The sequence below is a fragment of the Erinaceus europaeus genome, chromosome 12 (genome assembly GCF_950295315.1).
Source record: "Erinaceus europaeus chromosome 12, mEriEur2.1, whole genome shotgun sequence".
NCBI classification, from domain to species: Eukaryota; Metazoa; Chordata; class Mammalia; order Eulipotyphla; family Erinaceidae; genus Erinaceus; species Erinaceus europaeus.
This window is the reverse complement of record NC_080173.1, coordinates 100,399,178-100,425,407: the sequence shown is the minus strand read 5'-3', so window position 1 is coordinate 100,425,407 and position 26,230 is coordinate 100,399,178. Positions and strand designations below refer to the sequence as shown.

The 26,230-nt window shown below is 59.2% G+C and overlaps 2 protein-coding genes across 2 annotated transcripts in view; one reads left to right on the top strand and one right to left on the bottom strand.

Moving 5' to 3' along the window:
* Positions 1–2,690: 2,690 nt before the first annotated feature.
* Positions 2,691–26,230, bottom strand: part of FYCO1 (FYVE and coiled-coil domain autophagy adaptor 1) — a 56,179-nt gene continuing 32,639 nt past the window's right edge. The window contains exons 14-17 of the mRNA XM_060204878.1: positions 10,155–10,250; positions 8,706–8,916; positions 3,947–4,056; positions 2,691–2,873 (exon numbers count right to left, since the gene is read on the bottom strand). Coding sequence (XP_060060861.1) covers positions 2,798–2,873; positions 3,947–4,056; positions 8,706–8,916; positions 10,155–10,250 — 493 coding nt within the window. The 3' untranslated portion in view covers positions 2,691–2,797. The remainder of the gene's footprint in view (positions 2,874–3,946; positions 4,057–8,705; positions 8,917–10,154; positions 10,251–26,230) is intronic.
* On the top strand, positions 19,104–21,119 carry CXCR6 (C-X-C motif chemokine receptor 6). Its single transcript, XM_007531441.2, has one exon. It carries the CDS (start codon positions 19,535–19,537, stop codon positions 20,561–20,563), a length of 1,029 nt encoding a protein of 342 aa, XP_007531503.1. The 5' UTR covers positions 19,104–19,534; the 3' UTR covers positions 20,564–21,119.

Genomic DNA, 26,230 nt, shown 5'->3' with positions numbered 1-26,230 from the left:
CTTGCTTGCTCCGGCAGACACTGTCCTCTCCTCGCAGGGCCGCCCCCGGCACGACCCACCACACTTGCTCCCCTCCGCTCAGTTCTCGGCAGCACTGGGTCGGGGGTGGGATTCTTGTCCAAGTGGGTGTCCTCAACGTGGAACTCTGGACGTCGGACTGGTGTGACACTACTCACGCTCTGAGGTCTCTCCTGCAAGCGGGACCTTTCCTCCCCTGAATCTCGGGTGTCGGCACCCTAAGGTGTCAGCCAGAAAGGTTCAGAGAAGTCGTTCCCCTTTGAGCTGTGTCATGTGACCTCCCACGGCAGCTTTCCAAGCTCAGGCGGTGGAGGCAGGGTGTTCACATGTGTGCGTGTGCGGGTGTGTACACACGTGTGTGCACGCGCTCACTGCTGGTGCTTGGCCAAGTCCACGGGGAGTCCAGCGCAGGCTGTAGTCACAGAACTGTGGGCCCTGCCTTCCTGCTGGGGTGAGCCTGCCCCCGGGTGGCCAGGGTTTGGGGTGAAGCAGGTGAGCCAGGCGGCTACTCCTGCAGGAAGTGTGACTGTTACTCAGTGGCTGTCCTTTTTTTAAAGTGCTTTTTGCATCCCCTGGATATCCTCCCCTTCGTTTGCTGCTTTCTAGGCGGGACTTCTACCTCCGACACTTGTTCCCCATGTCATCGTGGCCACCTGTACTGTTGAAGCGCCCCCCATGTGGCGGGACTCTGCTTCAGATGATGCTACCTACGCACGCCCACGGAGGGGCCAACAAGCGTCTAGCTGAGAAGCGCAGCGAACCAGAGAAAGTCGCGAGGACCAGAGTCCGAGCAGTAGCAACGGACACGCGCTGGGGCGTCACGGGGGCCTCGGGCTTCTAACGTGCAGAGGGGCCTCTGCGCAGCCGCCGTCACCGTCCGAGGCGACGTGGGCCCCGGTTCCCTTGGAGACATGACTCTGGGCTTGTGTCCAAAGGCTCTTTTCAGCTGCAGCTGACTCCCTGCTGGGGTGAGGGGGTCCAGGGCTGATTTCAGAGGCGAAGCCCCGGGTCTTCCCCAGGAAACAGGTCATCTGGGACACCTGCGAGGTGCCTCTGGTGTCAGGTGACGGTGGTGGCACTGCAGAGGGTCGGAAGCTCCTGGGACAACTAGGCACCCAGACCAGACTCTATTCCTCTCTGTGGGTCCTGTCGTGCGGATGACCGGCTGCTTCCGATTCTGCTTCCCCAGCAAGGGTGGGCTTGAAGGTGGGCTGTCTGCTCCGGGAAGCCCTCGGGCTATATGACCAGCCTGTGAGCACAAGTGGGGTCAGCAGAGCCTCTGGGGCCTGGCTGGTTTGCTTCCGTAATGGACGCTGTCAGGGGCCCTGGTATTTTTTTGGGGAAAACAGGCTGCTCAAAGTGGGAAACACGGGAGACCCCGTTTTCCTTTGGGCCCTCGAAGGTCCTGTTCCCCGGCCCCTATGGTCCACGTCAGCTGTGAGCAAGTACCCGTATTGTGCTTTTAGGCAAAATGTCTGGGATTCCTTCCTCTGACCCCTCCCTTGTTTCCAAGTGCTCCAGGCCGGCCAGTGTCAGCGCTGTGGGTGGTGAGAATGAAGCCCTGAGGTGGGGCATGCGGCCTGACGTAGTTACCAGATGAGCTAGAGGGTTGACTGGGTCTGGCACTCAGATCCTCGGACCCCTGCCAAGGTGAGTCCCTCATCCGAAGCCCCGCGGACCCGACTGCAGGCACCTGGGCTCCGTGGAAAGGCACAAGGCGGTCACCAGGAGTGTGCTCTGTGCGGCGGAAGGAGAGGAGGGCTTACCTGCTGTCCAGGTAACGGGACGGGACTCACCTGACTCCAGACCAGACTTCCCTGGGGTGACTCAGGCTAAACGGGGCGCTGGGGGGCCTGGCAGGTGGGGGTGGCGGAGGAGACGTGACCAGAGAGCAAGCCGGTGAGTCATGGCTGCCCAGCTACAGACCGCTATTTCGAAGGCCCCGGTTTCTGATAGTGGTTCTTGCCCTGGTTCTGGTCGCTTGAGGTGGAAGCTCATAACATAAGCTCATTCCATAAACACAGACAGGCCGACGTGCAAGCCTGCTTTCTGGCCGGCACCGGGGCTGTAGCTTCCTGGGTAGTGATGGCCAGAAGTGTGGTGAGGGCTGTTTGCCAAGACTCTCTAGCTTGGGCCTGTAGGGCGGCATCTCCAGCTGTGGGAGGCCGGGCTGAGAGAAGGGCTTTGCTTGAGGACCGGGCGGCCCAGGGAGAAGGCTCAGGGGGCAGTGCTGCCTGGAGGCCCCTCCCAACTGCCGAGGTCCCGGCGTGGCCCCAAAGTTGTCGGCTGGAGGGACAACAGGTCTGGGACAGGAAGAAGCTGGCTGGGATCTTGGGAGGGCCTCGCAGGTCGCCCGAGGGCTGGGCACTGCAGCTCGTGGTGCACAGCCTTCCGGGCAGGGCCAGAGGGAGTCTCCCCACCCGCCCGTGGACCCCTGCAGGGGTGAGCAGCTGCAGTCCAGGAAAAGGCCAACGTTCTCCTGAGGGGTGAGGCCTTGGCACCCGTGAGGACAGCTAGATCTTAATCAGCAAAAACGAGCTCAGGCCCTTAAGAGCCAAGGGGGTGAAGGGTGCTGATGCTTAGTGCTGTGTGTACAGTGTTCTCTGGAAGGGCAGCTAACTGCTTCTCGTCAGCTTCAGGGTGACTGCCTTACATCCTCTCCTCTCCTCTCCTCTCCTCTCCTCTTTTTCCTCTTCTCTTGAACTGCTTTATGTGACAGGTAAGAAAGGGTAGTATTTCCAACAGCTAACGTGAAATGACTCAAACCCAGTTGCTGAGGCTACGGGAAGTCACTTCCATCATAGATCACAGGCCGGTCAACCGTCAGGCGGTAAAACACCTTCTTGGAGACAAATCTGAGGAAGCAGAAATGGAAAGTGTGTGTGAGGGGAGGGGGGTCTTTGTCCGAGGGCTGGTCCCCCAGGACAGCAGCGGCTGTCGTGGCCTCTTGTGGTTGTGCCGACCTGGCTGGTGTGGGCGGGTGCTGGCCCGTGTGGGGATCCCTGTCAGAATGCAGGGGCTGCCCCAGGACTCCGCACCCTTGGCTTGTGGGCCTAGCAGATTCCTTACGAGGGGTCAGACGGTGGTCTTGGGATTGGCTGATGCCACAGCCTCTGCCTGGGCCGGGGTAGAAACGCCCACGCAGGCTGCACTCTGCACCCCATGCCGCCTCCATTGCGGTGACAACACCTGGGCATTGGGGGTGGGGTGGGGCGAGCACAGGGAGACAGGCGGGCGCGGGCGCTGGCCAGAGAGGTGAGGGAGAGTGGACCGCAGGCAGCGCTCAGGCTCTGGGTTCTGACCCAACGATCACGTGGGGTTTCTCGCTTGTGACTGGGCCATGCCCAGTGGAAGCTGGGGGTCTCGGAGCCTCCCCTCGGCTGGGCTGGCTACTCTGTCAACCTGCTCGGGGCACCGTGAGATGGTGACTGTGCTCGCTGTCACTGTGGGGAAACTGAGGCTTGGCTGAGGTACGGGGAGGGAATTGCTGAGCCTGCACCTGGCTGGTCCCACCCGCTCTGCTAACCACTGTGCCATCCTGCTTCCTGGGGGAGGAGGGGCTGGGGCTCTCAGGGCCCTCAGGGCGGCCCCCTGACAGGATGGGGCTGTGCTGTGCGCCGATGCAGGTGTGTTCCTGCTCCCGGGAGGGGCCTGGAACTCCCGGCCTGACGGCACGGCATGGGAGGGACACAGTGGCCTTCTGGGAGAACTAGAGCTGTTCTGCTAGGTGCTGGGATGTGGCCTTCGGGGAGCAGGGTGCTGGCAGGCGGCCTCACGGCAGAGCGGACCCCACCAGGGTTTAGTAAGGCAGCAAAGGGACGGGCCCCCAGCACCCGCTGCACCCCGGGGGGACGCCATAGAGCGGGGCCCTCCCTCCCTCCTGCACCCTTGGGACCCGGTCGCCGCTGGGGGAGCAGGTGGCCCTCACCTGGAGAAGGTGTTGTCGAAGATGAGCATGTAGATGCCGGGAGTGCGCACCTTGAGCTGGCCCTGGATGCTCTCCCTGTGCGAACTGCACCGGGTCATGGGGATGAGCACCTGGAGGAGAGCAGGAGGGACGTGTGGGACAGCCGTCCCCCGGGAAGGCCCTCTCCTGGGGCGGGGGCTGAGGTCCAGGGAGACCGAGTGCTCTGGGAACTAACTGCTCAGGGACCCTCGGGAGCAGCCTCCCAGCCTCCCAGCCTCAGGCCCTGGCCACCGTGAAGCCTCTCCCCGCTGAGGGGACCATCCTTTGCTGGGTCTGGCAGGCCGGGGCTCAGTCCGGGGGAGCCCTCTCTCTGCCTGGCGGGGCCGCCTCGCACTGGCCCAGAGCCCCTGCGTAAGAGGCACAGGAATGCATGTCTGTCCTGTCTCCTGTGCACACACCCACTGGCAGGGTAGGAGCGTTCCCACCTCTCCACAGCCGCGCCCAGACCCGCTTCTTATCTTTATGATATAAGTCCATCCTTAGGGGCCAAGGTGACGGCTCCTGACAGCTCTGACTTGTGTCTCCCCGGTCAGAAGTGAGAATGTGCCTGTCTTCTTTGGGCGACTGTCTGTTCAGATGAAATAGGGCACATCCAGGGTGGCAGGGCTGGAGACTGGAATGTCTATTCAGATCCCCTGTTCACCTTGAATTTTTTTGAAATTTTAATTTATTTATTTTCCCTTTTGTTGCCCTTGTTGGTTTTATTGTTGTTGTTGATGTCGCCGTTGGATAGGACAGAGAGAAATGGAGAGAGGAGGGGAAGACAGAGAGGGGGAGAGAAAGACAGACACCTGCAGACCTGCTTCACCGCCTGTGAAGTGACTCCCCTGTAGGTGGGGAGCCGGGGGCTCGAACCGGGATCCTTACTCCAGTCCTTGTGCTTTGTGCCACCTGTGCTTACCCCGCTGCGCTACTGCCTGACCCCCTCACCTTGACTTTTAAAGTCATGTAGGGGACCAAAGCCAGGGCCGTGGACATGTACTCTGCGGCTGAGAGGGTTCCATTTTTATGTTATTTAAATATTTTATTTATTCCTTTGGTTGCCCTTGTTGTTTTATTGTTGTAGTTATTATTGTTGTTATTGATATCATCATTGTTGGATAGGACAGAGAGAAATGGAGAGAGGAGGGGAAGACAGAGAGGAGGAGAGAAAGACAAACACCTGCAGACCTGCTTCACCGCCTGTGAAGCGACTCCCCTGCAGGTGGGGAGCCGGGGGCTCGAACCGGGATCCTTACGCCGGTCCTTGTGCTTAACCCGCTGCACTGCCGCCCGCTCGACTCCTGACACTTTCTCTTTCTACTCAAGTTTGGCTTCCTTCTCTCTCCCTTTCCTGTCATCCAGGCATAAGCTGGTGACCCCCCTTGTTTCCTCTCAGGGCCGCTGCTACAGCATCCTCGCTCTCTGTGTCTTTGTGCCTTTTTTTTTCTCCTCTTCTGATCTCGTCCTTGACGCAGGAGTTGTCTCTGCACCGGCCTCTCTGTCTGATTCAGCTCCGGGGTGGAGCTCCGACGGCCCTTCTCTCTCTAGCCCCCGGTCTCTGAAGAGCCCTAGCTCAGCTGCCACCTGGGTGCTCCAGTCTGATCTGTGTCCCTCTAAGGCCCAGAGCTCCTCCGGCTCCCTCTCCACACACAGGGGCTGAGGAAGTGCAGCCGGCATCCCACTGCTCCACTGGGCACCCAGCCACTGGCAGAAGCTGCCTACAGCCCTGGCTCCCGGTGGGCACCCTGTAGATGGGCTGCGTCCGCCCTCTGGTGGCCACGGAGGGGAAGGCCACATTAGGGAGGCTTTTCCAGGCCGGAGCTTTGGAGTCCTGGTGGGAAGCATTTCTCATCTTACAGAGAAATTCCTATCACCCGCCCAGGCTGGTTTCCGCCCAGGAAGATCTACCTGCGAACAAGCCCTGGCCCTCTCAACTTACACTGAAAATGGATTCCAGAAGAATTTAAAGACGGGTGCTGTCTTTGTTGATCTCACAGCAGCCTAGGACACGGTCTGGCACCGTGGTCTCCTAGTCAAGATCTCAAGATGCCTGCCTCCATGGGTGGCCAACACTATATCGTTTCTTCTCCAAAACAGAAGATTCCGGGTGCATCTGGGTGACAAGTCTAGCAGATGGAGACTTGTCTCAAGTGGCCTCCCCCAGGGCTCTGTTCTGGCTCCTACTCTATTTAATATTTACATCAATGACCTCCCAGAAACTTCTTCAAGGAAGTTCATCTACGCCGATGACATCTGCTGTGCAACTCAGGCATCCAAGTTCGACATCCTCGAGGAAACACTCACGAAAGACATGTCTCTGATATCTGATGACTGTAAAAAATGGCGGCTAATCCCTAGCACTGCAAAAACGGTATCATCTGTTTTCCATCTACACCATGCCTTGGCCTTGCGTGAGCTTAATGTGCAGCTTGGCGATACGAGAATCCGGCATGAAGCCCAGCCAGTCTATCTTGGTGTTACTCTCGATCGCACTCTGTCATTTCACAAACATCTCATAAAAACTGCAGCAAAGGTGGGCGCGAGGAATCACATCATTGCAAGACTGGCCAGCTCCTCATGGGGCGCGAGCGCTTCCACACTACGATCATCCTCTCTGGCATTATGCTATTCCACTGCAGAATACTGTGCCCCAGGATGGTTCCGTAGCCCCCATGTCCACTTGGTCGATTCCAAATTATATTCCTCCATGAGGATAATTTCTGGAACCATCCGTTCCACCCCGGTTCCATGGCTGCCAGTTCTTAGCAACATCGCCCTGCCAGATATTCGTCGGGATGCGGCATCATCTAAGTTCATTTCCCACGTCTACGCTCGACCGGACCTGCCAATCTACGCGGATATCTTCGCCCACCCTGTCCAACGCTTGACGTCTTGTCACCCAATCTGGTCCCCTGTGCCTACACTGAACTTCTCTGTTCCAGACTCTTGGAAACAGAGTTGGCAGTCAGCTGAGGTAAAGAACAAACACCTCATCACAGACCCCTGCGAGCGTCAACCCAGCTTTGACCTAGCACGTTATGATTGGGCCCTCCTCAATCGCTATCGAACAGGCCATGGCCGGTGCGCCGCTATGTTCCATCGCTGGGGAGCCAGAGACGACCCGAACTGCCCCTGCAGCTCCAGACAGACTATGACCCACATAGTCAACGACTGCCACCTCTCCAGATTCAAAGGAGGTCTCGAAACTTGACATCCGGCTCCACCTGATGCTGTGGACTGGCTACGGAAGAAGGGCAAACGCAAGAAGAAGAAGGTGGGAAGCATCCAGACTGGGCAGGCGAAGGCCTGAGCTAGAGAAGAGGCCCCAGTCTGTGAGTGTGGAGCAGTGTGGCAAAGGCCGGGCTCTGCCTGTCACACTCACACACCAGTGTCTCAGCTGGGAGTCCCGGGACCTGGGTGGCGGCAGGGAGGAAGGAGGCTGTAGGCCAAGGTGCTGGTGGGAAGGCCTGGAGTGCAGTGTTTGCACTAAGCTAAGTGCGCCAGGGTGAGGCCCCTTCACTCTGCAGAGAGGACACCTGCCACACAGGGGCTGAGCCTGGACCTCAGGGCCTTCTGCGAGGGGCCCAGAGCTTCTCTACAAGAGGGGTTCCCAAGCTGTCTATGCACACGGGCGGGTGGCTGCAAGCCCACGAAGGAACCAGAGACAGAGCTTGTTCAGTCAGAGAGAACGCCAGACTCCAAACAGAGGAGGCCTGCAGTAAACGTGAGAGCAAAGCTGACTGGGACACCAGTGGCACAGCCATCTCCAACGGGGCAGGGACGTCGGGCGCCCACCCCACGCACACACACATTCCCCACCCCACGAGGATTCCTTGCCACAAGCTGCCGTGCTCCCGGGCCTAGGCTGGCGTCAGCTCCGTGACGTCCCCACTCTCGACCGGAGCCCCTGGGGGTCCTCAGCAGGCCCCACTTGACTGACGCAGGAAGCCTTGCTCTCGGGATTCCCGCCCTCCGTGGGGGTGCAGAGCTGGTCTCGATCCTGCTAGCTGGGAGCCAATCTAAGCACCGGTCCAGCCTGTCTGACTGTCCTGCCCTCCTGTCCCCTCACGATGACTCCAGAGCAACCCGCGTTTCTACTCAAAACGGCCCCCTCCCACGGTCCCTTCACACCCTCTCCCTGCCGAGGTCCGGGGCTGAACGTCAGCTCTCGGGCGCAGGGCCCCCTCCCTCTCCTCAGCCCGTTCCCTGCTCCTCTCCCCACGGAGCTCCGCTCCCTTGCTGTGCTCTGACCTCTCCTCCTGGCCCTGTCCTCACTGGTGCCCGAGCTCCGGGCCTGGACCTCAGGTGTCCACCGTGGCAGCTGCGGGACTTAGCTGGTGACACCTGGGTGGCAGACCATGGAGATCCAGGGTGAGGGGCCCAGGTGTGGCCTCAGCTGGGCTTTTCATGTGCAGCCGAGACCGACAACTCTGCCCTGGCTATTGGTGCTAGTCCACGCTGACAGTCTCGGGGCTGGGGGTGGTGTGAGCCGACACTGCCAACGAGACTCCAGGCCGAACCACTCAAGTGACGGACCCCCAAAGCTGTGCGTCTCTACTGATGAGATGGGTGAGCTTCTCGCTTCCCAACCTCATGAGCAGAAGCAGAGAGGACGCTGCTTCCTCCTTTGGGCAGCCCTGCGTGTTCTGCTCTGCTCTGGAACAACCCGGCCTCACAGCTGGACTATCGTCAACGTTCCCAAAGACGGGGCCCGTCTGCCGCAGGGGCGCAGCCTCACCTTACACTGGTCTAGCGGGGTGTCCTCGGCCTCCTGGAAGACCACACTGAAGGAGATGCTCTTGGGCTCGGAGGAGAAGACCCAGGTGATGGTGAGGCCCGCCTCAGCCACGGTGATGGGGATGACGCTGTAGGTGCAGGACTTCACGAACAGCTCCCTGTCACTCTCCCCGAATCTGCTGATGTCTTCCACCGAGAGGGGCAGCCTTACCCTGAGATGCAAACGCAGAGAGGGTCCTGCTGGAGCGGGCCGAGTACCTGGGTCCTGCAGCCAGGTGGGCTGAGGCTCCAGGTGGCCAGAGACCCGGAGGATCTGGGGAGGACACCGCCTGGGAGAGCCTGATCAACGTGTTCTGTGTTCTGTTACCGTTACGGAGAGAAACGAGCTGGGTGCACAGCGGTGGGTGCTTCCCAGGCAATGACCGTGTGCACGGTGCAGCTGGAGAGTGGGAGGAGTAGAACAGGAAGCGGGAAACCCGGTCCTGGCCTACGCTCGCGCTCGCGCGGGGCTGGGCAATACGCCAGCTCCCCCTGCTCCATGCTGCATTGCTTGATGCTGTGGTCTACATAATCACTGTTTTGCCTGAGACCCACCCTGCCTGCAGGGCATTGGTTTCATCCCCACTGGTTAGATGGAAGCTTGCTACCGTCGTGCATTCTTTTCTCTCCACCCCCTCTCCTAGCCATTCCCTTTTCCGACCTGCCACTTCCGCCTCAGAAGATATAAAGGCAGTTTTCTCTGATCAATAAAGGCATTATTGCATTGCATTCCCGCTAAGCCACGAGTTCCTGGTTCCTCTCCCGCGTCGCTGAGTAAGCAGTGGCCCAGGTTGGCTCCGGTCGAGTTCTCTCCCCCTCGACGCAACCCGACAGGGCCCCTCTAGGCTCATCGGCACTGAGAGGTGGGCTGCGGCTGCCCCATGGCCTTGTGGTAAGCCAGGGCCCAGTGCTTGGCCTTGGGGAGCCCCCCTGGCGCTGCTCAGCTGTCCACCTGTTGCGGCCCTTTCTCTTTCCAGTTCTCTGCCTCCCCGCCCCCCCTTTTCTCTTTCTGAATAGCACCAAAAGGAAGCATTCCAGTCATTCAAAGTCCTCCATGCTTCCCATCCTTCTCCTTCTCACTGGAGAGCTGGGGCCTGTGCTCTGGCCCAAATGCTGCAAGATTGTAAACAGGCTCCTGAAAATGAAGTGTAGACACCTTGGAACACAGGAGCGGTACGGGGGCCTTGGGGAGGTGGGCGTCTCAGGGCTGTGTCTTTGGGACCAAAGATCTCAAGGTGGAGATGAGCCTCTTTCAAAACATAAAGGGCCAGAGACAGTGAGTCATACAATAAAAACTACAGCTGGAGAGAAGCGCCAAGTCTGAGTGCTCTCGGCTGTGGCACTGAGAGACCAGGCTCCTTCCTCCACCCGACACGGAGCCTGGGCACGGCCTGCTCAGCTGGTCACTTACATCAGCTCCCCGGACTTCAACAAGCAGATCTCGGCATCCTGCCCCAACGGCATGTCTTCAGGGTCTTCAGGGCTTAGTGAGCTCGACGTGGTGTCCCTGAAGTGTCACAGAGAACACAGCCATTAGGCTACCATCCCGAGGACACCAGGTCCAGTGTCCAGTGGGTGGCCCCTAGGGGAGGGTTGTGTGGGCGGAGAGCAGGATCAGGTGAGAAGGCCGAGCAGAAGCATGGCGCCCGGCTCACACTTGCCTGTCGCAGCCCCGCTCTCCTGGTGGGCTTTCTTTTCCTTTCTTTTTTTTGCTTCCCCCCTTTAGTTGCCCTTGTTTTATTGTTGTAGTTATTATTGTTGTTGATGTCATTGTTGGCTAGGACAGAGAAATGGAGAGAGGAGGAGAAGACAGAGGGGGAGAGAAAGACAGACACCTGCAGACCTGCTTCACCGCCTGGGAAGCGACTCCCCTGCAGGTGGGGAGCCGGGGGCTCGAACCGGAATCCTTACGCCGGTCCTTGTGCTTTGCGCCACGTACGCTTAACCCACTGCGCTACTGTTGGACTCCCTTAAATTTTTTAAAATATTTATTTATTCCCTTTTGTTGCCCTTGTTTTTTTGTTGTAGTTATTATTATTGTTGTTGATGTCATTGTTGTTGGATAGGACAGAGAGAAATGGAGAGAGGAGGGGAAGACAAAGAGGGGGAGAGAGAGACAGACACCTGCAGACCTGCTTCACCGCCTGTGAAGCGACTCCCCTGCAGGTGGGGAGCCGGGGGCTCGAACCGGGTTCCTTATGCCGGTCCCTGCGCTTTGCGCCACCTGTGCTTAACCCGCTACGCTACCGCCCGACTCTCTCTCCTGCACTTCTTACAAATCCAAACGTCTTTTTTGATTTCAGCTGGTCTGCATGTGAGTTTCATGTATTCATTATAAAAATTTGTGGTCCAGGAGGTGGTGCAGTGGATAAAGCATCGGACTCTCAGGCATGAGGTCCCGAGTTCAATCCCCGGCAGCACATGTACCAGAGCGATGTCTGGTTCTTTCTCTCTCCTCCTCCTACGTTTCTCATTAATAAATATATAAAACCTTTGAAAAAATTAAAAAAATAAAAGTTTAAAAGGGGGGGATGGGTGGTGGCGCACCTGGCTAAGTGCCAGCCCTTTCTTTCTGCGTGGCAGTGACATCTGTCACCTGCCTGGCACTGGTCTCAGACCTCACTGCCAGTGAGTTCCATGCTGAGCAGGGGCTGCCCGTCCACAGGAAGGGGGGGGCAGGCGTCTGTCTGAAAGCGGCCTGGGCTTTGCGCCTTGCCCGGCAGCCGGGCTGACTCTGAGCAGGCTCTGTAAGGCGATTTCACTGCGGCAAAGTCAGATCCAAAGCCTAGGCTGTGGACCGGACCTCCACGGGGGGCTCCCGGCTGCACACAGGTGGTCTCCACGCTGCCCACCCCTGGGCTCCCCTTCCCCTCACCCACCGGTCACGGCCTCAGTGCTTTTGGGACCCAGCTCCTTCTAGACCGAGGGGCCCCGCGCGCCTTCCTTGGCTTTCACAGCCTCACGAGAAGGTGACAAATCGGGAAGCACCCGGCCTTGTCACTGTCCTGCACTCAGGACACAAGATGCCCTGACCCCTGTTCCCTCTGTCCTCATCCCTCCCTCTCTGAGCACCACAGCAGACAACCCCCGGCCTCTGCTGTGAGGGGGTGATTCCCAGAGTCGGTCCCCCAGACCCTGTCTGTCCTTGCTGGGGACCCACGGGACGGATGGACAGAGCGGGAGAGAAAGCAGGTTCAAGTGGGAGTGTGCATGCGGGTGATGCAGTTCTAGGCACAGCCACTAGGGGGAGATTGCCCTTCCTTCTTCCCCCAATTTTCTTTTCTCTTTTTTTCCTTTCCTTCCAGAGGGTGAGAGGCAGAGGGGAGGAGGAGAGACACCCCAGTACTGCTCCAGGGCTGGCGAAACCTGCCCTTTGCGTGGTGCGCCCACGGGGAGGCCGGGGCTCAGGCCCTTGCACGGGGGGGGGGGGGGGGGTGGGGTGGGGTGGGGAGTGCGTCCTGCTGGTGAGTCTCCCTCGGTGGCCTTTCATCACGTTTAGCGGGTGTGAGTCAACCTAGTTGTGACTGACAGCAACAGAGTTCGAATAAAACACAAGTGGCAGGGTAGCAGCACTCACACATGGCGAGGGGGGCTGTTATGCAGCTCTCGCACACACACACACACACACACACACACACACACACGCACACGCGCACACACACACACACACACACACACACGAGTAGTCATAAAGTGTGTGTGTGTGTGTGTGTGTGTGTGTGTGTGTGTGTGTGTGTGTGTGTGTAGATATTCTTGCTGAGGGGGCTGTGGGAGTGTTCAGGCCAAAAAAGGCTCATTTGCAAAGATGCCTGCGGGATGGGGAGCAAGAGGCCACTAGAGGTCACCCTGCCCTGCTGGCAGACCTTTTCTTTGAAAGCTTTTGAGGGTTTTCGCAGAAGAAACACAAGGCCAAGAGGTGCCCCTTCTCTGGCCAGGGGGAGCGTCCCGTCCCGTGGCTGATGGCACCAGCTCTCCTGCTGGGTTCCTGGCCCTGCTGAGTTACACGCTGGCCTGCTGGCGGCTGGATCTTCCAGCCCTGGTCCCCCCCCCCCGCCCCCCGCGCCTCCAGATTCTCCCCACTCTCGAGAAAGAAAGGTCTCGGCTTTACCCCTCAGGGCCCTGTCCTGCAGGCTCCGTGCAGAGGTCCCAACCACGGTTCTAACTCAGTACCTGCCAGGAACAGAAGGTAACGGGGCAGCCGGGCTCGCTGGCTGAATGCATGTTCCCCGGCCTCCACCTGTGGGGGAAGCTTCACAAGTTGTGAAGCAGTGATGCAGGTGTCTCTCCTTCTCTCCGTCTCTCACCCTCTATCAGAAGAAGAAAATGGCTACCAAGAGTAGTGAAGCCAAGGGGGTAGTGAGACCCAGCTACAACTCCAGTGGCAAAAATCCATCCATCCACCTACTCATCCATCCACCCACCAATCCATCCATCCATCCACCCACCAATCTATCCATCCATCCTTCCATCCATCCACCCACCCACCCACCCATCCATCCACCCATCCATCCACCCATCCATCCATCCATCCACCCATCCATCCACCCACCCACCCATCCATCCACCCACGCATCCATCCATCCACCCACCCACCCACCCACCCACCCACGCACCCATCCACCCATCCATCCACCCACCCATGCATCCATCCACCCATGCACCCATCCATCCACCCATGCACCCATCCACCCATCCATCCATCCATCCATCCATCCACATGACGCTGAAGATGTGACACCTGCCTGTGTGCACGAGGGGTTGTGGGTGGGATCTTTTCAGTCTGGTCTTTGCAGCTGGAATCTAGCGTTTTCCTCTCGCAAACCCAGGCGGCTTGGCTACCTTCTCGTGTGAGGGGGGCACAATGTCAACCCTGCGGGTGGCTGGCAGGCAGATTCCCTGGCGGGACGCACTGGGGAGAGAATGGAAGCTCCCCGGAGCACCCCTGAGCTGAGCGCCATGCTGACAGCTTTCCTCAGGGGCCCGTCTGCTCTGCTGGCTCCAGCCGTGACCCAGGACGGCGTCCTGTGAGCTGCAGGGCCCCACATGTTCACCTGGACGGCATCTCAGCGGAGCCCAGGCCACGCCCGTCTGTGGCTCCGTGGACGCACAGGCCACACTCAGCGGCTCTTCATGGGCCCTGGCTCTGGGCCCCCCTGTCTCCCCGGGACCCTACGGGTGGCGTGGCTGTTCCGAGCCTCGCTGTGGACCCAGGGGCGGCTTTGGTTTCACGGTGGAGCTCCTGGTAGGTTTCCTATTAGTCACTGATTTTCTGGTTTTAATCTGAAAACCAAGTGAAGAAAAGCTTTTCTGGTAATTTGGTGTCGGATTACTTGGCAACTCTCCTGTGGCTGCAGCACAGGGACCTGCTGAGGCAGCTGTGGGGCTCTCGCCTCCTGCCATCCCACCCACCACCCGCCTGCTGTTTGACTCGCCTCCTCTCCGAGCTGACACCCTCACTGGGGCTCAGGCTTGAGAGGTCTGGTGTCTGCGAAGGCCGACAAGGGCTGCCACCTTCCTCCTTTCAGCCCGCTTCAGTGAGAGACTGCGGGAGCCGTCGAGGGGAAGCCCAGGACAGAAATGGACGCCCGCACTCTCAAAGTAAGGGATCCGACGTCAGAGGAATCAGAGGAGAACCACGGGGGTTGATCCCAAGAGGGGTTTATCCAGCGGCTGGAACAGAGCACCGGCCGCCAGTTCACCAGGGACTCAGTTCCTCCAGCTCGGGGAGTAGCCTTCCCTCGGGAGAGCGGCCCACTGGAGAATGGCTGTGACAGCTGCAACCAGCCACACCCCTGCAGTTCGCGCCTCCCTCCCCCTCTCCCATACACACAGATGCAGCCGTTTGTCTCAGGAGTAGGAGAGACAGCTGAGGGAAGGGCGTGGCGGGGCGGGCTGGGCAAGGGTCTGCCGCTCTGCCAGCCCGTGGGCCTGCCCCCAGCTCACCTCTAAATGGAAAAATAAGAGACTCCTGACAGGCTGGCCCACTCTGCGGGGTTTCATCTCAAGGTTCTTTCAGAAAGACAGGTGCAGTTAGGTCAGTCCTGCTTCTGGCCCCCGACCATCAAGCCTCCACCCCGCCCACCTCACCCCCAGTACACACCCCTCACAGCCAAATGATTCTGGTCCTCAGAAAACACCACATTTGCTTTACAAGTTTGGAAGAAAGGTAGTTTAAATCAGTTCACTCAGGATTTAAAAAAAAAAAAACGCTAGAGGTTTTCAGATCGATTTTGAAGGCTCCTAGCACGATTCCACACTCATGGAGATTAGCAGAGGGGCTGGGCGGTGGCACACAGGGTTAATTAAGCGCACACTGTTCTAAGCACAAAGATCTGGGTTCGACCCCTGCCCCCCCCCCACCTGCAGAAGGGATGCTTCACAAGTGGCGAAGCAGGGCGGCAGGTTATCTCTCTGTCTCTCCCCCCCTTTGCCTCCCTCTCCCCTCTCAATCTCTCCCTGTCCCTATCCAATAAAATGGGAAAGATGGCCGCCGGGAGCAGTGGATTCACGGTGCCGATACTGAGCCCCAGCGATCACCCTGGAGGCAAATAAATAAATAAATAAATAAATAAATGCACAAGAATAAAAGTCAGCAGAAGGAACACGGGCACTGCGGCCCATCAGGTCCTGGGGACCCTTGGGGGCCCGAGCAGTCTTGCATGGCCTCACACCTCCCTGGCCTTCTGCTGACTTATCTGCAGTGACTGTCCCTGGCAGGGCCCGGGTCCTCGTGGAGCCCATACTGGTCTCTTGCTGCTGAGAAGGACCTGGGGAGGAGGCGGCCTAGCCTGTGGGGCAGAGGCCACTCGGCACTCGGGGTGTGAGGGGGCAGGCTGGGTGAGCGCAGTGCCAGGTTCTGCACGGGGGGCGGCTGCTTCTGGGGAAGCAGAAAATGAGCCCTGAGAGCTCTCCGGGGCCCTGCCGTGGAGGGAGGGAGGGAGGGAGGGATGTGTGTGGCGGGGCGTAACCCAGGAAGACATTCTCCCAGTGTTTGACTTCCAGAATGCCAGTCCCCGGCTGGACCATGGGGACCAATGACCAGGGCTGTAAAGCGGCCAAGGGGTTCAGTGTCTGAGTTCTGGAAGTGAGCAGCCCTAGGAAGCCTGGTGGCTCCAGCGGAGTGGCTGTCACTTCAGCTGTGGGCTTCAGTGTTTCTCATTTATAAAGTGGGGAACAAAAGCCACTTAGCAGAGCTGCTCTGGTTCTCGTGCCCATCCGCCTTCCAGGCCACGGCATGGACTGCTCTCACCGTGCCAATCCGCCTTCCAGGCCACGGCATGGACTGCTCTCACCGTGCCAGACTCGAGCTGTCCAGAGGACTTGGGTGACTGCAGGGTGAGACACTTCTGAGGTGCCGATGAGCCCAGCCTCGGTGACCTGCCTCAGCCAGACCTCCACGCAGCCCCTCGTAGTTTTCCCTGGAAGGACAGCACCCACCACCCACCACCCACCACCCACCTCCATCTAGATGTCACGGTGCCCCCTCCCCTCAGATCACACAGATGGAGGATGGTCATGTGGGTTCAGCTGGTCTGATAATAACCAATCAAGAGCTCTTACCAAAAAAAAAAAAAAAAAAACCAAAAAAAAACCCAACACAAACAAAATGAGTCAAGAGGAAACACGGACCACATCAGAGAGGTCGAGGCAGGCCTTGGCGCTGTGAGCAGTCAGCCCTGGGGCTGACTGTCAGCTGGTATCTTGGTGAGTCCTCTGTCTTCTCCTGGTAGCTAGAGAAGCCGGGGAGGGGGGCGTAGGGGCGGGGGCTCAGCTGCTGTGCTGTGAGGTGAGGTCTGAGCTCAGATGCTCTCGGCCGGGGTGAGCGCCGCAGTGAGCGCCGCATTACCACTAGGCTCTGGCTTCTGCTCACTGGTGGGGCGAGGGTGTGTGTGGGGGGGGCGTCGAGCCTGGGGCCTCAGGCAAGAAAGCCTTCTGCATAACCGTTATGCCATCTCCCCAATCCTATTTGTTTTTTGTCGTCATCTTTGATGTTCAGAAAGGTAGTCCAGAGCCTCAGGGCTTTCTGCGTATGGTTACACAAGGGCCCGCGGGATACGGGCCGGGCGGGGAGCGCAGTGGGCTCACCCAGGCCCAGCCTCAGGGTGTTCACGACTGTTTCTGAGGACTTTCCTGAGATTCTCAAAGGGGCCTAAGGCCGAAGGAGGATGAGAGTCATGACCGGTTTCACATCATCTCTGTCACAGTCATTAGAATAGTCACAGCCCACGCTGCCAGAGGAGAGGTTTCTGTTTGGTCGGGCTTGGCAGCCTGCCGTTTGGGTCTGGGAGCACCCAGTGTCCGCGGACATCCATGGGCACGGTGTTTCCAGATCCCTAACACAGCCCATCACACCCCACGTGTTGGGGACTTTCTAACATTGCGAGAACACTCTCTGAACATCCTGATCGTGGTCTCCGTCTGATTTACAAGTCTGCTCCAGTACTGACTATCATTTGCATTTCAGAGTTGCATGTATTCCTTTTTATTTCCAGAAATCAACGTAGGACTTCGCTTATGGAAGAGGGATGGTTTTAACACTTTTTAGGAGGGAGAATGATGTGTGGGGCAGTGGGCTCCGCTGCTCTGCACAGGACTCAGGTTCAAGCGTGTTCATTTCTCACTGTCTCTCTGCTTGTCTGTCTTTACCTAGGAGAGACAGAGACAGACAGAGGCAGAGAGAAAGAGAGAAGAAAGGAGAGAGGGAGGGAGACAGGAAGGAAGAAAAGGAGGAGAGTGAAAAGGAGGAGGGGGAGAGGAAGGCGTGTAAGCACTCTGCGCACAGACCTCTGCAGCCCCGGCTAGAGTGCCATCGAAGACCACTGACCGCGTGAAATGAACTGGCCCCTTGCAGACGACACACGTTAGTGTTCTGTTAAGATCTAACAACAGTCATAGCCAGAAGCAGCCTTCTTAAGGCGAGTGCCAGCCAAGCAGGGAGAGCCCTGACCTCACTCTTCAGGAAAGCAGAGCAGCCCGCCTGCTACTCTAACCGCCCAGCACCGCACTTGCGACCTCCTGCCAGGCTCCCGCGCGCGCACACACACACACACACACACACACACACACACACACACACACACACACTCACTCACACACACGCTCACACACACACACACACTCACACACACACACACTCACACACACACACACACGCTCACGCTCACACACACTCACTCACACACACTCACACACACACACACACTCACACACACACACACACTCACACACACTCACACACACACTCACACACACACACACACACACACACACACACACACTCACACACACCCCGTCAGGGGACTTGGCCAGGGAGCTGTGACGTCTGCCGCCCCTGGAGGCCCACTGCCGTGCAGTATGGTCTAGGAGCAGGGCGTTTCACCGAGCAGCTCCCCCTCAGAGGCAAAGGCTGTGGCGTGGACAGCAAAGGTGTCTGACTCCCCGGGCAAGCAAGGTGCCGGCGCCAGAACTGACGCGGGTTTGAGTCAGGGTCTGATGGCAGAGAAAGACAAGTCTGTAGTAGACTAGAGAGGAGAGAGGAACTCTCCTTTCCCACGGCCTTGTCTGGCTGCTTGATGGTTTGGCTTTGCTGGCCCAATTCTGCTCGCCTTAAAAGCGCTCTAAGAGTTTATTTCTCTATCAATACGAGTTAGACCCCAGGCACCACTCTGCCACATTCGGTGCTGGGGATCGAACCTGGAACCTCACGCCCTGCAGCCCACTGCCCTCCCTGCTGCTCAAAGGTTCTCATGGGCTGTTGGAAAGGAGTCACAGTATGGCAGGTATCTATCTGCATGGCAGGTTCCCTGGCAGGAACTCCAAGGTCAATATCACCAGGGCAGCCCCTGCCCATGCCCCGGATGTCTTAGTTCCTCAGCAGGGTCCCTCTCACAGCTGCCTGGAAGGGCTGTGCCCCCTGGCAAGAACGCCAGCTGTGGTCTCTGCTCTAAGGCTCCCCTGGGGCTGGCCACTGGTCTCTCAACATCAGGTGAACTGTCTCTGTGGGGGCTTCCATTTGCTGAGAGACATCACTGGGCCCTGAACTTCTCATCAGTGAAAGTAAAAACCACGCTTCTGCCTGGGGAGACCTGCCTGCTTAGAAATCCCTCGAGACCAGCAAGTCAGGAAACGAGGCCCTGGTGGAGGGGCGTCACCCAGCCACCCACCGTGAAGGGCAACAGGGGAAAGTCTGGGTCTGAGAACTACGCAGCGCTCTGGCCAAGAAGCCAGCACACTTGGCTGTTTCCTTGCCAGCCACCTTCTCAGATCTACACGCACGAGGGCGGAAGGTAGGACGGATGCCCCCACAGGCACCAAGGCTCTGGCTGCCGCCAACACCCGCCACCGCCTCAAACACCCCCTTGGTCCAGGAGTCTCCTTCTGGGCAGACACTTAGGGAAGGGAGCCGGTTCCACAGCCGGTTCCTCAGCTGGGCAGGCCGCAGCTGAGAGGAAGGGCTGGGCCGACGCAGACAGATCCTCCTGGCTGAAGCACATGGCCGTTCTTCCACGAGGGTGCCGTGCTTAGTCCGTCACGTGGCGGACTTTGCTCTCAAGACCCCCGAGCACGAGCTTTGGCGGCCGCGCCTGCCCTCAGTGAAGGTCGTCTTCACGGTGGGTGAGACCCTGAGGGTCCGAGGGGCTGGTGTCAGGTTCCCCCGCCCGAGCGGCTCCCCTCGGAATCCCGGGCCGCGCTGCGCCGTGGCTCGACAGAGGGCGCCCCCGGGTGTGGGAAGCCGGGACCCTCGACTAAGTCCCGTGCTCTGACCTGCAGGTGGCCGCCGGGGCCGACGCCATGGCCGAGCATGACGACGAGGACTACGACTACTTCTACAACGGCTCCAGCGACGATGGTGGCCAGGAGGCCGAGCACGAGCACTTCCTGCAGTTCCGCAAGTTCTTCCTGCCCTGCATGTACTTGGTGGTCTTCGCCTGCGGCCTGCTGGGGAACTCCCTGGTGCTGGTCATCTACGCCTTCTACCAGCGGCACAAGAGCCTGACGGACCTGCTGCTGATGAACCTGCCGCTGGCGGACCTGCTGTTCGCCTGCACCCTGCCCTTCTGGGCCTACGCCATCATCCACGAGTGGGTCTTTGGGGTCGCCATGTGCAAGCTCCTGCTGGGTGTCTACACGCTCAACTTCTACACGTCCATGCTCATGCTCACCTGTATCACTGTGGACCGCTTCGTGGCGGTGGTCCAGGCCACCAAGGTCCACGTCCAGCAGGCCCGGCGGACGGTCTGGGGCAAGGTCATCTGCGCGTCCATCTGGCTCGTCAGCCTGCTGGTCTCCCTGCCGCAGATCATCTACGGCGAGGTCCTCCCTCTGGACAGGGCCGTCTGCGGGTACGGCGACCAGAGCATCTCCACCGCGGTCCTGGCCGCCCAGATGACGCTGGGGTTCTTCCTGCCCCTGGTCACCATGATCGGCTGCTACTGGGTCATCGTCAGAACCCTGCTTCGCACCAGGGGCTTCCAGAAGCACAAGTCCCTGAAGGTCGTTCTCCTAGTGCTGGCCGTGTTCCTGCTGACCCAGACGCCCTTCAACCTCGCGAGGCTGGTCCGGAGCACGAGCTGGGAGTACCACGCCATGACCAGTTTCAACTACGCCATCACCGTGACGGAGGCCATCGCCTACCTGCAGGCCTGCCTCAACCCCATGCTCTATGCCTTTGTCAGCGTCAAGTTCCGGAATAACTTCTGCAGATTTCTCAAAGATGTCGGCTGCCCGTACCCGGGGGTCTCCGCCCCCTTCAGGTCTTCCGAGGACACTTCCAAGACCTGCTCTGCCTCCCGGCACACGGAGGGTACCAGCATGGTGTAGGTCTAGGAGAATCTGGTTGGGAAGTTGCGGGGCATGGCTGCGTCCTCCCAGAGAAGAAGTGTAACAGCCGGCGTGGAAGACTCCTCTGGGGGCACGAGCCTGTTCCCCTCTTCCACACCTGGGCCCCGGTACATAGGGGAGTCCTGAAAACGGAGTGCCTTCCTCCAGAACTCGGCTACCATGTGGACGGCACGGAGCTCTTTTTTTTAAAAAATAAATTCTATTTTTATTTTTTTCTATTATTATTGTCATTATTATTTTTTTACCAGAGTACGGCTCAGCTCTGGCTTATGGTGGTGCAGGGGACTGAACCTGGGACTCTGGAGCCTCAGCCATGAGCGTTTGTTTGCATAACCACTATGCTATCTACCCCGCCCGGCATGGCACTCTTACGGCATCACTTTTCCCTTCACTCGGATGAGGACTGAGGTTTGGAGAAGGGAGCGTGACCAACAGAGCGACCGCTGGCAGGCCAGACTGGGCTCGCGGGTCCACAGTCTTGCGGCTACGGAGAAGAAACAGGACAGCTCCGAGCGGCTCTGCCGACGCCTGGCTCAGCTCTCGCTCACCCGCACCTGACAGAGCCGGGACCAGGGTGTCTCACTCCGGACGATTGCACAGGTGCACGTGTGCTGTCTTTGACTGGTGTGTGAGAGGGCCAAAACAAATCAGAGCTGGCAGAGAGACTGCTAGAGGCGTGTGTGTGCAGGCGCGGGGCAGAGACGGAGACCCTGGCGACTCTGGACGGAGACCCTGGCCACAGCTCTGAAACGTGCTCTTTGCTGGGTCTGGAAACTGAACTTTCTGTTACACACACATAATCTATAAATACGCAAATAGCACTTGTAGCATAAGATTTTTCAGGACTAAGAAATTAAACTTTTAAATCTCCTTTGCCTTCTAAGCTGCGTTTGTCCGAGGCACCCTCCACGCTAGCCTGCCGGTGCTCTGAACACAGCAGAAGCGGTCGCCTGTGGAGGGAGGTCGTGGACAGGATGGCCTGAAGGCTTCGGGGCACTGCAGTTCTGTCAAGGGGGTGGGCAGTGCCAGCTATAGCAGCCCTGCACTGTGGCTTCCAGCCCCCCCCCTCCCCACAGGCCGGGGGGCCTCTGTTTAACCTCACCAGATCCTGTGGCCACCAGGGTGAGGCTCAAAGATCCCTCAGCCGACGCACAGAGAACCGAGACAACAGGAACGGAGGGTGGGGCACAGCTGGCGTGACAGTGTGGTTCTGAGGGCTGGACAGAACAGAGTCCACTCCCAGCCTGCTCCTCAGTGTGGTTGGCTCTTAACCTCCTTGGCTTTGGCAGAACAAGGGACAGCACAGGGTCTCCCTCTCAGGGCTGGCATGGGGGAGACTTGTGAGAGGCACTGACACAATCAGCAGTTTGTGCTCCTGGGCGGACGGATCCAGAGGGAGCGGTAGTTATTATTCCCTGACAAGAACCGGCAGAAGAGGGAGCCCAGCGCCAAGGCCATTCTCCTCCTCCCTTCACCCTTCACTCTCTCTCCTTTTCCTTCCTCCAGGGTTATCACTGGGGCCCGGTGCCAGCACTACAAACCCCCTGTTCCTGGTGACCATGCCCCTGCCCATTTTCTTGGACAGGACAGAGAGAAACGGAGAGAGGAGAGGGAGACAGACAGGGGAGAGAGAAAGACAGACACCTGCAGACCTGCTTCACTGCTTGTGAAGCTTCCCCCGCCCCTACAGGTGGCGAGCCAGGGGACTCGAACCCAGATCCTTGTGCGGGTCCTTGTGCTTAGTACCACGTGTACCTAAGCGGGTACGCCACCGCCCGGCCCCTGCCAGTCTCACTCTCTACAGGCTGGAGAGGCAGAGAGGGAGCCCTTCCTGCCTGCTGAAGATGCCTGGCGTGCCGGCCACACGGGCCCAGCCAGGCCTCATGGAGCCACCGCTCCATACGTGACTGCAGACCTCCCAGTGGGCAGGCCACACGGGCCGGGTGTGTCCTCAGATGACAAGAGCTGCCCTTGTATGGCGACAAGGCGGCTGTCTTGCTCTACCTTCTCTGCACTGGCTGTCAAGGAAGAGGCTTGCTTTCTGCTCTTCCCTCTGTCTCTTCAGCTGAACACCGGTCCCTCCCATACAGGAGCCTCCCTGGGCTCCTGGAGGCATCGCGGCCCAAAGGCAAGGCAGGGCCCCGACTGGAAGGAGGGAGGGAGGGAGGCCGGGGAGCCCGCGCCCAGCACCAGCACGGTCCCAGGGAGGGCAGCGGAGCAGGGCTCTGGGGCTGCTCGGACGCTGGCCCAGTGGCAACCCCAGCTCTGTGCAGCCTTGGGGGAGCTGCTTGGAAGTCACTTAGTCTGGGAGGCCACGCCACCGTCCACACCACTGGCCAGCCACTGCCTTCACTCTGTGGACAGTGCCCTCTGGGGGCCAAGCTGGGGGCTGCCAGGCAACCGTGACACACGGGGAGCCGCTGGGACCATCGGCCCCTCCCTGAGCGCCAAGGTGCTTGCTCAGGAGATGGGAGAAGAGGGCTGTCCTCCTCAAAATGTCACAAGCCCACGAACAGGAGAGCAGCACTCTGCTCCCAGGGCCTGGCTGGGACAGTCACCTGACCCTGGTCTGGTCTCCTCAGCGTCCCGTCCCGTGGGGTGGGAACGCTCCTCAGACATCCTCCTCACGGGGATGGGTGGGGGGCCCTGAGAAGCCACAGGCCAAAGCGGCGGGGGTCAAGGTGCCCAACTAGTCGCCTTTGGCAGCTGTGTGCCACGCAGCCTCCGTGCCCCTGTGTTTGGGGCTCCCGGGCTGCTTGGTCCTTCCTGAGTCACTTCTAGCGTTGACTTGGCTGACTTTCTCCTCCAAGCTTCCCCAGGCCTAGGATCCTGTACTTCCCACACCTTGTCGGGGTCCCGGGGTTCAGGACGGGGCTTTAAGCACGGGAGAACACAGGAAAAAGGAAAAGCCGGCAGGATCTCGCACGGGGGTCTAGCTCCAGTCAGGGGTGCTAGGGTGCTAGGGTGCTAGGGTGCGGCTCTTCACAGGGACGGGCAGGGCGCCGGGAGGGGCTGAGGCTTTGGGGGTGGGGTCCTGACATTGCCTTGGAGGCCCCCAGCTGGCACACCTGCAGTTCCCTTTTCCAGGATCACTTCCTGATTTCCCAGGACCCAAAGCACTTCTTTGTCAGCGTTCAGAGTGCTTCTCACGCAGGCTACAGCGGAGGGCCGTCTTCCCCGAGATGCCCGGCCCCGCTCAGACCGCCAGCCACCTACCCACCTGGCAGAAGGCTGCGGCACCGTCGGCAAAGTGCCGTCAGCCGTGGGAAGCGGGGTGAGGTGTGGTGCTAGCAGGATGGAGCAGGCCCGGGGGATGATGGGGCCCTAGGAGTCGGGAAGGATGCCGCAGGCTGAAGCGGTCGGGGAGGGTGGCGGAAAGGGGATTCTGGGAAGGAACAGAAAGGCCCAGGTTGCAGAAGCAGTAGTGAGCGGTGGCCGTGCTGGGGCGGGTGGGGGGCCCCCGAGAGTGAGAGCAAGAGAGAGAGCGAGCGACAGACTGAAGCCTGAGCGCCGAGACCCCATGAGACTCCCATCACTTTCTCCCCAGAGCCCAGATGAGCAGCCGGACAGGCCAGCCCGTGCCCTCCTCCAGGTTCAGGGCAGAAAGAGAGGAACCAGGGTTTGTTTTTGTGCTTTTTTTTTTTTTTTGACACCAGGGTTATTTTATTGCTGGGGCTCGGTGCCAACACTACAAATCCACTGCCCCTGATGGCCTTTTTTCCCCTTTCTCTCCATTTGCTAGGAGAGAAACAGAGAGGAGGGGGAGAGAGAGAGGGAGAGAGGAAGACAGACACCTACAGACCTGCTTTGTGAAGCGTCCCCCCTGCAGGTGAGGAGCCAGGGGCTTGAACCTGGGTCCTTATGCTTAGTACTATGTGCGCTTAACCGGGTATGCCACCGCCCGGCCCCGGAACAGAATCCTCATAATCGATCATGACATGTCTGAACATGGGAGCCCGTCCACTCCCTCCCCGGGCCTCCAAGAGCCATCGCTCTGCCGCAGAAACCAAGCTCTAGGGGGCAGGGAGGCAGCTCGCCTTGGAGGGGGGGCGACGGCTTGGCCACGCATGGGCGAGATTCAGGTTCAAGTCCCAGACAGAGGAGCACTGCAGTGCCAGAGGGAGCTTCAAGGTGTCTCTTCTCTGTGTCTCCTGCTCTCTCTCTAGCTGAGAAGGGGAGCCTGGAGTAGTGGGGCTCCCTCCATGGAAGTCCCCCAAACCCAATCAACTAACCCACCCACCAAACACCCCCCCCCCCCAAGCCAGACACCGAGGCCAAGAAAGGCCACACATGGAGGGGACTCGACTTCTGTGCGCGAACCTTGTGCTGGGAACTTGACAGTTTAATAGGGTGGCACTCGGTAGAGTTGCTTTTTAATACTGATTTAGTATTGGGTAGAGTCAGAGAGAAATCAGGAGGGGAGGGGGGGATAGAGAGGGAGAGACAGAGAGACACCTGCAGCCCTGCTTCACCACTCGTGAAGCTTCCCCTCTGCAGGTGGGCACTGGGGGCGTGAACCCGGGTCCTTGTGCGCTGTGATGTGGGTGCTCAACCAGGGGCGCCACTATCCGCCTCCCCCCACCCCGCCTTCTTTTAAATTTGACCTTTGTGAAAACATCTCTCTCACGCCTTGTTGGAAAAGAGCTTCACTGGGACAATGCGAAGGTCAGGGGAGACAAGCACAGCAGATGCCCGTGGCTGGCGTGAAGGACCCAGGGGCTGGGTGGCGGCAGCAGCAAGAGATTTTGGTGACGGGCACTATGCAGGCCGCCGTGGAGCAGCAGCAGACTCGCTGCTAGAACTCTGGACTCTGGAAGGCCTCAGCCCATCTAACCTGTCACGACTGAGACTAAACTCCAGCCTCCTCAGAGCACCGGCACCATGCCAGATGACTGGTTCCAGAAGCCGGACGTGGCTTTTAAAGAGCACGTGGCTCTGGGCATGGCCAAAGGGGCACAGGCTGTGCTCCAGGGGTGAGCTGCCCCCACAGCCCCCCTGCCACGGGCCCAGAGAGATGCGTCAGCACAACGAAGCCATCCCACCGGGCACTGGTGTGACTGGCTGCTACCCACACAGGAAGAGGTGAGAGGGACATGGAGCCAGAGAGACGGCCGGCGGGGGGAGCAGGAGGCAGTCCTCTGTGAGCCGAGCTGAGCCGTCTCAGGAGACACGGGACTCCCGACTCGGCACTGGGAGGAAACACATCTCTGTTGCTTCAGCCGCCTAGCCTCTCACTCCGCTGCCCAAGATGGCTGCGGTTGTCCGAGTGAGAGAAGGTCCCAGTGTCGAGGCCGAAACCGGGGGCCACTGGCACCCTGCAGCTCTCGGCTGAGACTGACACTGACCACTCCCCACAGCCTGGCTCTCCTCGAGGCCGTGCCATCCTGAGCTGTGCTGAGGTAACTTCCCCTAAGCAAAGACAGACCACTGTGCTTCCAAACCCTCATTTTCCTGGCTTTTGGAAAGGAAAGAACAAGGGTCAGGGGGCTGGGTGGTGGTGCACCTGGCTGATCGCACATTTCAATGCACAAGGACCCAGGTTCGAGCCCCTGGTCCGCACCTATAGAGGGAAAGCTTTACGAGTGGTGAAGCAGGGCTGCAGGTGTCTCTCTCTCTCTCTCCCTCTCTGTCACCCTTCCCTCTTGA

What these genes read in the sequence shown, in the direction of transcription:
- CXCR6 (XM_007531441.2), top strand. Translation starts at nt 19,535, where the DNA reads ATGGCCGAGCATGACGACGAGGACTACGACTACTTCTACAACGGCTCC.